This window comes from Aythya ferina, assembly GCF_964211825.1.
Source record: "Aythya ferina genome assembly, chromosome: 29".
Lineage (NCBI taxonomy): Eukaryota > Metazoa > Chordata > Aves > Anseriformes > Anatidae > Aythya > Aythya ferina.
In genome coordinates, this window is record NC_140326.1 from 1,625,892 (window position 1) to 1,635,713 (window position 9,822).

At 67.2% G+C, this 9,822-nt stretch overlaps 1 protein-coding gene across 1 annotated transcript; it reads right to left on the minus strand.

Moving 5' to 3' along the window:
- Positions 1-110: 110 nt before the first annotated feature.
- NTRK1 (neurotrophic receptor tyrosine kinase 1) lies at positions 111-9,798 on the minus strand (the record flags this gene model as incomplete). Its single annotated transcript, XM_084500521.1, has 17 exons — positions 111-414; positions 650-808; positions 1,041-1,281; positions 3,103-3,275; positions 3,354-3,484; positions 3,589-3,735; positions 4,049-4,151; positions 4,412-4,470; positions 4,638-4,655; positions 4,866-5,195; positions 5,890-6,016; positions 6,275-6,423; positions 6,538-6,692; positions 7,435-7,503; positions 7,829-7,900; positions 8,024-8,098; positions 9,602-9,798. 17 exons carry the CDS (start codon positions 9,796-9,798, stop codon positions 229-231), a joined length of 2,391 nt encoding a protein of 796 aa, XP_084356647.1. The 3' UTR covers positions 111-228.
- Between the last annotated feature and the right edge of the window lie 24 nt (positions 9,799-9,822).

The following is a 9,822-nucleotide window of genomic DNA, read 5'->3' on the forward strand; positions in this document are numbered from 1 at the left end:
CCCAAGTGCACAGCCCTGGGACCCCCAAACCAGCCCCACAGCCCCCCCCAGGACACTTTCCATGGGGGTCGAGCCCTCGAGGCATCCCTTTGGGGACGGGACGAGGGGGGGGACACACGGAGAGAGGGGCCAAACCCCTCCAGCCATCCCTGGGGGGTGACAGCCAACCCCTCCAAGTTGTAGGGGGGATTTTGGGGGAACCGAGGGGCTTGGCGGGGGGTTCCCCGCTCAGCCCAGGATGTCCAGGTAGATGGGGGGGCTCTTGACCAGAGCCTGGAGGCGGCTGTGGATGTCCTTGATGCGCTGGCGCTGCTGGGGCTCGCGCTGCCAGCAGCTCTGCATGATGTCGTACACCTCCGAGGGGCACGTGCGGGGCCGCTCCAGCTCCCGGCCCTGCGTGATGCACTCGATGGCCTGCGGGAGGTCAAGATTTGGGGATGGGGGGGGGGAAATACAGCTCGCCCCACCACCACCACCACCACCAGGTACCCCTATGACCGGGGTTTCCTCTCCTCGCCCCGTGCGGAGAGCGCAGGGGGACGCAGGGGGTCAGCTCCTTGCTCGAGGCACCTTGCTGACCCCCAAAATTAAGGGTGGGGGGGCTCTGAGAGGGTGCTGCCCCCCCCAAACACACCCCCCAGAAGCTCACCTCGGTGTTGGAGAGCTGGTACCAGGGCTGCTTCCCGTAGGTGAAGATCTCCCAGAGCACCACGCCGAAGCTCCAGATATCGCTCTCGGTGGTGAACTTGCGGTAAAGGATGCTCTCGGGGGGCATCCAGCGGATGGGCAGCATGGTCCGGCCTCCCACCTGCCCAGAACGGGGATGGGGGGGGGGGGCCATCAGCTGGGGACCCCCCCCGCCACCCCCCATAGTCCTTCCCCACCATGCTGCCGCCGGACCCCCAGCCCCCCGCTACGCTAAGTGCTCTGCGGCACCATTAAATATTAAATGGGCTTGGGGTAGGGGGCAGCAGCTAAAATGGAAAAATCGAGGCTTGGGGAGGGCAGGGGGGGGGCACGGACGAGAATGGGCTGCTCACCCGGTAGTAGTCGGTGCTGTAGATGTCGCGGGACATGCCGAAGTCGCCGATCTTCACCACCAGCTCGTGGCCCACCAGGCAGTTGCGGGTGGCCAGGTCGCGGTGCACGAAGTGGAGGGAGGCGAGGTACACCATGCCCGAGGCGATCTGCGTGGCGATCTGCAGCATGTGGCTCAGCGTCAGCTGCCCGCGGGGCTGCCCCTGGCCCTGCTCCAGGATCTTGGCGTCCGGCCCGTGGGACCTGGAGGGGCAGAGGGGGTGCTCGGAGCCGGGGGGGGGACGCACGGGGGTGGGGGTGGGTGTGCAGGTTGGGTGCAGTGGTACAGGGGTGTGCTCGTGTGTGTGTGCATGCAGGAAGGGGTGCACATGTCTTTGTGCATGCACACAGGAAGGGGTGCACGTGTGTTTGTGCATGCACACAGGAAAGGGTGCACGTGTGTGTGTGTGTGAATGCACACAAGAAGGTGTGCATGTGTGTGTGCTTGCACACAGAAAGGGGTGCACAATTGTTTGTGCATGCACACAGGAAGGGTGTGTGTGCATGCAAGCAAGAAGGCGTGCACGTCTGTGTGCATACATGCAGAAAGGGGTGCATGTGTGTTTGTGCATGCGCACACAAAGGGGTGCACGTGTGTGTGTGCATGCAGAAAGGGGTGCACAGGTGTTTGTGCATGCACACAGGAAGGTGTGTGTGTGTGTGCTTGCACACAGGAAGCAGTGCACGTGTGTGTGTGTGTGCATGCACACAGGAAGATGTGCATGTGCATGCAAGCAAGAAGGCGTGCACGTGTGTGTGCATGCATGCAGAAAGGGATGCACGTGTGTTTGTGCATGCATGCAGGAAGGCGTGCACATTTGTGTGCTTGCACACAGGAAGGGGTGCATGTGTGTGTGTGTGCATGCACACAGGAAGGTGTGTATGTGTCTGTGCTTGCACACAGGAAGGTGTACACGTGTGTGTGCATGTGCATGCACACAGGAAGGTGTGCGTGTGCATGCAAGCAAGAAGCCGTGCACGTGTGATTGTGCATGCACACAGGAAGGGGTGCACTTGTATGCAAGCAAGAAGGTGTGCACGTCTGTGTGCATGCATGCAGAAAGGGGTGCACGTGTGATTGTGCATGCACACAGAAAGGGGTGCACGTGTGTGTGTGCATGCAGAAAGGGGTGCATGTGTGTTTGTGCATGCACACAGGAAGGAGTGCACGTTTGTGTGTGTGCATGCACGCAGGAAGGAGTGCCCCTGTGTGTGCATGCACGCAGGAAGGCGTGCACGTGTGTGTGCACTCAAGCCAGAGAGGGCCGTGCACATGCATGTGCACGTGCTGGGGAGTGTGCACACACACGTGCAGCCACACCAGGGAGAGCCACACACGTGCGCACACGGCTGAAGCAGCATCCACACCACGCACACACAGAGGGCAGGCACACACACGTGTGCGTGCACACCGGGGAAGCCACGCACACGTGCGAGGAAACCACACGCACAAACACATGCCTGGAGGCGTGGTGCACGCCCGTGTGCGCACACCCACGCCAGGGAAGCCCGGATGCGTGCCGAGGAGGGCTGTGCACGCGCGTGCACGTGCACACGCAGCTCGGTGAGCACGGGGAGGGCGCGGAGCCGGCCGGGGGCCAGCAGGCGAGGCAGGGGCACGCTGCCTTTGATGGCGAGCGCTGCTGACAGCCCGGCCGAGGAGGCCGCGGCCGCGAGCGGGGGGCTCTGCTCGGCAGAACCATTACTGCCAAGTCCCATAACAATAATCATAAAAGCCACGTCTCAGAGCTCATCGCCTGGCCACTAAAGCGATGCCTCTGGCAGCCTCTCCCCCCCTCCCTCTCCGCACCGCCCCCCCCCCCCGTCTAGCAGCAATACCTGGGGGGCCAATCGAAAAGTCTCTGCTTATTCCAGCTGATGGCCAATCTCTCTCTATTTAAGCCTCTCAGACAGCTAATCTAATCAATATTGCAAGGAGGGCTGCATTAGCAGGGAGCGCGGGGCGGGCTGGCTGAGCCCCGCTGATGGAGCGCGCGGGGAGGGGGCCGCGCGCCCCGGGCCCACCTGAGGAAGCGGTTGAGGTCGCCGTGCTTCATGTACTCGAAGACCATGATGAGGGGCTCGCCCTCGGTGCAGACGCCGTAGAACTTGACGATGTGCTCGTGCTGCAGCACCGTCAGCAGCTCGGCCTCCCGCTGGAAGTCCAGCCGCGCGCTCTCCGTCACCTCCTTCAGCGCCTGCCGCCGGCACACGGCCTCAGCCCAGACCCGGGACCACCCCCCCCCGGACCCCCACCGCCGTCCCCCCCTCCTCACCTTCACGGCCACCAGCATCTTCTCCTGCTCCGGGAGGAGGTTGTAGCACTCGGCCAGGAAAACCTTCCCGAAGGCGCCTTCGCCCAGCTCCCACTTGAGCACGATGTCCCGGCGCTGCACGTGGTGCACGCCTGGGGGGCACCCGGGAGTCAGCCCCCGGTTCCCCACCCCGGTTCGGTGCGAGGGAGGGTGGCTGGGGGCTACGGGGGGTGCTCGGGGGTCCCCCCAGCCTTACAGGCGTTGCAGAAGTACTGCGGGTTCTCGATGAAGTTGCTCTTCAGCCCCTCCAGCTTGCTCTCGGTGGAGGACACGGGGCTGCTGCCCAGGTTCATGAAGTGCAGGGACATGGCCAGGTCGTCCTCCTGGGCCAGCACGGCCGAGCCTGCGGGGGACAGGGACGGGGACATCACGGGGGGAGGACGGGAGCAAGGGGGGGTTTTGCACAGCGGTGCCAGGCGCTGCCGAGCATCCCCCCGCCCCGGCCGGCCCCGGGGGGAGCCAGCCCGATCAAACCCATTTAGAGGCTGAATCCATTCCAGGAGTGAATTAGCAGCTGCTGCCCGCGCTGCCTGGCCCCAGCAGGGGCCCCCATTGCCACCCGGTGTGTCCCCCCCCCAGGGGTTCAGGGCTATGGGGACCCGTGGGGACAGTCACCCTGCGGCCGGGCGTGGGGAGCGGGGCGAGGGGGGACTCACGGTTGATGCCGAATTTGGAGCGGTGCCCGCACTTGTTGAGCACGAGGAGCATGACGGAGAGGAAGAGGCAGGCGAACACGGCCAGGGCCACGGCCACGGACACCTGGGGACAGCGGGGAGGGGGCTCGGGGTCCGGCTGCGGAGCCGGGTCCCTTCTCCCAGCCCTTGGGGTGGAGGTGGCCGCGAGCCCGTTGGGGAAACCGAGGCAGGGGGAGGGCAGGGGACTGCCTTCGTCCCCGTCACCTTCCCACTTCATCTGGCCTCGGGTTTGCCTGTGCTTTACGGATTTATCCTGCGTTCCCGTGGGTGCCCTGGTCCCCCCACCCCAAATCACAGAGCCCCCCGTGCCAGCTGAGCCCTCACCCCAAAGGTGTGCTCATCCATCGTCTCCACGGGCCCCTCCAGCGAGCTGTTCCTGGTGCCTGGGGTGGGGAGAGGGGCGCAGGGTGAGTGTGGGGTTTGGGGACGCAGCAGGGACAAGGACAGCCACGCTCCTCCATGAGCGCTGCACCCGCACTTGGGGGGACACCCCGGGTCAGCACGGCTCGGGGGGGATCGGGGCAGGGGGAGCAGCGTGCCCAGCACTCACCCAGCGGAGACAGAGACACTGGCACAGCATGGAGAAAGGAAAAAAAACACGCGTTATTCCCCCAAAAAGAGAACACCCCCAAAAAATTGGGGAAACTGAGGCACGGAGCCACGAGGCAGCGAGGCGGAGACGGAGGCAGCGGTGTCGGCGCACGGAGAGGTTGCGGGGCACCTCCACCAGCCGGGGGGGGAGCCCCCCAAGGAAGCCCCCAGCCCCTCCGCCACGTACCAGGGATGGGCTCCTCGGGGCTGAAGCTGAAGGGGTTGTCCATGAAGCGACCCCACACGCTGCGGGCGGCGGCGCCCAGGGGGTTGCGCACCAGGAGGGTGTAGTTGCCGTTGTTGACGTGCGTGGGGCGGTTGAGCTGGAGGCAGCCGTGCAGCACGGTGGTGTTGTGCTCGTACTCCACGATGCGGGTGTGGATGTATGGCCCCTCGGCCAGCGCCGTGCCGTTGAAGAGCCAGCGGATGCTGGGCGCCGGGTTGCCGTCCACCGAGAAGGGGATGCACCAGAAGTGCTGGGGGATGGCCTCTTGCAGGAGCAGGATCACCGGCGGGACTGGGGAGGCAGAGCCGCCTGCGTCCCCGAACCTGCAGCCCCCAAACCGGCAGTCCCAAACCCGGCGGCCCCAAAACCTGTGTCCTCAAACCGGCATCCCCAAACCGGCATCCCCAAAACCTCTGTCCCCAAATCAGCAGCCCCAAACCTGGCATCCCCAAAACCTCCATCCCCAAACCAGCGGCCCCAAAACCGGCAGCCCCAAACCTGCATCCTCAAATGTGTCCCAAAACCTCCATCCCCAAAACCCTCCGTTCCCAAACCTGGCGTCCCCAAACCAGCAGCCCCAAACCTGGCGGCCCCAAAACCTGTGTCCTCAAACCAGCAGCCCCAAACCGGCATCCCCAAAACCTTTGTCCCCAAATCAGCAGCCCCAAATCAGCAGCCCCAAACCTGGCATCCCCAAACCCTCCATCCCCCAAACCTGTGTCCCAAAACCTCCGTCCCCAAAACCCTCCATTCTCAAACCTGGCATCCCCAAAACCTCCATCCCCAAACCAGTGTCCCCAAAACCTGCAGCCCCAAACCTGCATCCTCAAAACCAGCATCCCCCAAAACTGACATCCCCCAAAACCTCCGTCCCCAAACCCTGCAGCCCCAAACCGGCATCCCCAAAACCGGTGTCCCCAAACCTGCAGCCCCATAGCCCCCTTGCCCCGCTCCGGTCCCCGTGTCCCCTCCCCGTGCGTCTCACAGGTGACGTTCAGCATCACGCTGTCCTCCGCCGGCCCCGCCACGTTCTCCGCCCGGCACGTGAGCTCCTTGTGGTTGAGGCTGGAGGAGACGTTGGTGATCTCCAGGACGAGCTCCCCCTCTGAAACCTGCGGGGCGCAGCGGGACCCAGTGAGACAATGCACCCTGCTGCGCCCCCCCCTCCCCACCCCGCCGTGCCCCCAGCCCCGGGGCGTTGCGCTTGCCTTGGTGACCCCAGGTGGCATCCCCAAAAACTGGTGTCCCCAAAACCTGTGTCCTCAAACCAGCAGCCCCAAAACCGGCATCCCCAAAGCCTCCATCCCCAAACCAGTGGCCCCAAACCGGCGTCCCCCACTGTGCCCCCAGCCCCGGGGCGTCGCGCTTGCCTTGGTGACCCCTGGTGGCTCCGAACCCACATCGGGCACCAGCCAGTCCCCGGTGGCCGGCGGCTCTCCGGCGATGTGGCAGGTGAGGTTGACGCTGTCCCCTTGGCGCAGCGCCACGTCGGGGTGCTCGATGCGGACCGTGGGGGGCTCTGCCGGGGAGAAAGGGGTGTGAGAGCTCCCCGCGCTGTCCCCGCTGTCCCCAGGCGGGGGGACACACGCCAACACCCCCCAAAACCGGGGGGCACCACGTCCCCGCCACCTACCGCAGCCGCTCAGGGGCTGGCTGCCCAGTGGCACCAGCACGCCGCCCGCCCAGCAGCCCAGTGACTGGTTGCCCAGTTCGGCGCGGCTCCCGTCCTGCCACAGCTGCAGCCAGCGGACCCCGCAGGAGCAGCTGAGGGGGTTTCCCACCAGGATGCTGCGGGTAGAGGGGGCGAGAGGACAGGACGTGTGTTGCAGCGGGGTGCCCGGGGGGGGCCAAGCAGGCGGCCCCGGCTGCGCTGCTTCTGGACCGGGCGCCCCGGGTGGATGGTTTCACGTGGGGGTGTGCCAAGTGTGCTGTACCCCATCGCCAACCCCATTCCCGTCCCCATCCCCTTCTCCATGCCCATCCCCATCCCCGTCCCCATTCCTGACCCACCCCTGACCCTATTACTATCCCCAGCCCCATTCCTGCCCCTATTACCATCCCCATCCCTGTCCCCATATCCACCACCATTCCCATCCCCAAGTCTCTGACTCATCCCTGACCCTATTACCATCCCCGTCCCCATTCCTGACGCATCCCTGTCCCTATTACCATCCCCAGCCCCATCCCCGTCCCTGACCAACCCATCCCTGACCCTATTACCATCCCCTCCCCGTCCTCCTCCCGGTCCCCATCCCTGACCCTATTACTGTCCCCATTCCTGACCCGCCCCTGTCCCTATTACCATCCCCATCCTATTCCCATCCCCATCCCCTCCCCATTCCCTCCCCATCCCCATCCCCTCCCCGTCCCCCCCCCGTGACTCTCAACCCCTCCATCTCACCGCAGGGCACCACCCACTCCATGCCCCCAGCCCCCCAGCCCCTATCTCCCGCACCACCCTTACCCACATCCCCCCCACCCCCCACCCCAAGGGGGCCACCCCCGCTGCGCCCCCTCCCCGGGCACTCACAGCTCCTGCAGGGGCAGATGCTGGAAGGGTTTCCAGGAGAGGCTGCGCAGGGCGTTGAAGGAGAGGTTCCTGCCAGCACAGCACCCATCAGCCCCCCCCCCCCATAACCCTGGGACCACCCTCATCCCGCATCCCCCTCGCTCCCGGGGGGGGGCTCCTGCCCCGATCGATGGTTTCCCACTCAGCAGCACGGCCCCATGTGCGTGTGTCCCCCCCCACCCTCCCCAAAGCCTGGCTGCAGCGGGATGGCATCGATCCCCCCCCCCACCTCCGGGCATGGGGACGAGCCACCCTGCACCGGGGATGAGTGTCCCCACGACGGGGGGGGGACACAGATGGACATATAGGGACAGGGATCGGAGCCCCAAAGCCATGGGGGGGGGGGGGCACTCACACGTGGCTCAGCCTGGGGGTGTCCTGGAAAGCATCGTCGGAGATGTGCTGCAGCCCCGAGCCGGTGATGGTGCTGGGGGAGGAGAGGGCTCAGCACGCACAGCGGGGTCCGAGACCCCCCCCCCCCAGGACCTCGTCCTCTGCCCCCCCCCCACCTCCTGCACCCCCCCCCCCCCCGGCACCCTTGGGTGCTCACAGCTTCCTGAGGTCCCGCAGCATCCTGGTGTCGGCGCGGGTCAGGGCGGTGAGCAGCGGCTGCTTCTCGATGATGCTGGAAGGCAACGGGGCCACGGGGGGGGGGGGGTCAGGTGTGTGTGTCCCCCCCCCATGGGGACAGCACCTCCCGGGGGTGGGAGAGCAGCCCCGAGCCCCTCCTCGTTCCCCCAATTTGCTGTCGGGAGCTGCTGTGGTTGGGGGGGACACCGCTCTCCGCACCCCGCACCCAGGAGCGGGGTGCCCCGGTGGGATGGGGGGGTGCGGGGGGGGGCAGCACCCATGGGAGACGGATGGGAAGGGGCTGGGGCACCCACACCGTGGGGAGGGCGTCAGCGGGACCCGCACCCCCCTCCCCACCCCAGGCTGCGATGGGGACAAGGGAGGCCGGGGGTGTCACGGGGGGGGGACCGCCACCACCCCCCCACCACCCACCCCACCCTGGGAGGAGGCGAACAAAGAGCTGGGGGGGGAAACTGAGGCAAGGGGGGGGGCGTGCGGCAATGCGGCAGGGCGAGGACCCAGCCCGGGCACCCCGCTGCCACCCACACCCCCCCCCCCCGCTGGCACCCCCGTGGTAGGGGGCAAGGAGCTGCCCCCAGCCCCTGGGGGGGCGCAGCAGAGCCCCCCCCCCGTCCTGTCCCTGTCCCCATCGTGGTGTCCCAGCCCCTGCAGCCTCGCCTCGACCCCAGCCCCGTAATCGTACCCCAATCTCCCCACCCCATCCCACTGCCGTGTCCCCGTCCCCATCAGCGTGTCCCAGCCCCAGCCCCTTGCCCCCAGCCCCATCCCCGTCCCCAGTCCCTTATCCCCATCCCCATCCCCTTGCCCCCAGCCCCAGCCCTGTCCCCAGCTGCATCCCAGCCCCATTCCCTCGCCCCAAGCCCCATCCCCAGCCCCTTATCCCTGTCCCCATCCCCGCCATCGCATCCCATCCCCATCCCCTGCACCACCACCCTGTCCCCGTCCCCAGCCCCAGCCCCGTCCCCATCCCCTTGCCCCCAGCCCCATCCCTGTCCCCATCCGCATCCCAGCCCCAGCCCCTCGCCCCTATCCCCATCCCCGTCCCCCAGCCCCTTATCCCTGTCCCCGTCCCCATCCCCTGCACCACCACCCCATCCCTGTCCCCAGCCCCAGCCCCGTCTCCCAGCCCCAGCCCCATTCCCAGTCCCTTATCCCTGTCCCCATCCCCTTATCCCCAGCCCCATCCCCGTCCCCATACCCTCACCCCCAGCCCCAGCCCAGCCCCATCCTCTTGTCCCCGTCCCCATCCCCTTATCCGCAGCCCCGTCCCTGTCCCCATCCCTGTCCCCATCCCTGCATCCCAGCCCAAGCCCCTCGCCCCCAGCCCCATCCCTGACCCCAGACCCTCATCCCCAGCCCCATCCCAGCCCCAGCCCCTTGCCCCCATCCCCTTATCCCCGTCCCCATCCCCTCTCCCCCAGCCCCATCCCCTCGCCCCCATCCCCTCGCCCCCATCCCCTTATCCCCGTCCCCAGCCCCCCTCCCCTCTCCCCCAGCCCCCTCCCCACCCCGCTCGCCGTCCCCCAGCCCCACTCACATCTCGGCGAGGAGTCGGGACGCCCCCCCCCCGGGCAGGACCCCCCCCAGGCTGCTGACGGTGCCGGGCTCCCTGCAGAGGAGGCTGCGGGACGTGGGGCAGGGGCAGGGCGGGGGGCAAAGGGGGGGCCCGGCGGGGGTCGGGGGGGGCAGCAGCAGGGGCAGGAGGGCGGCCAGGCAGAGCCAGGAGGGCAGCATCGCGAGCCGGGGCCGGGGGGGCAG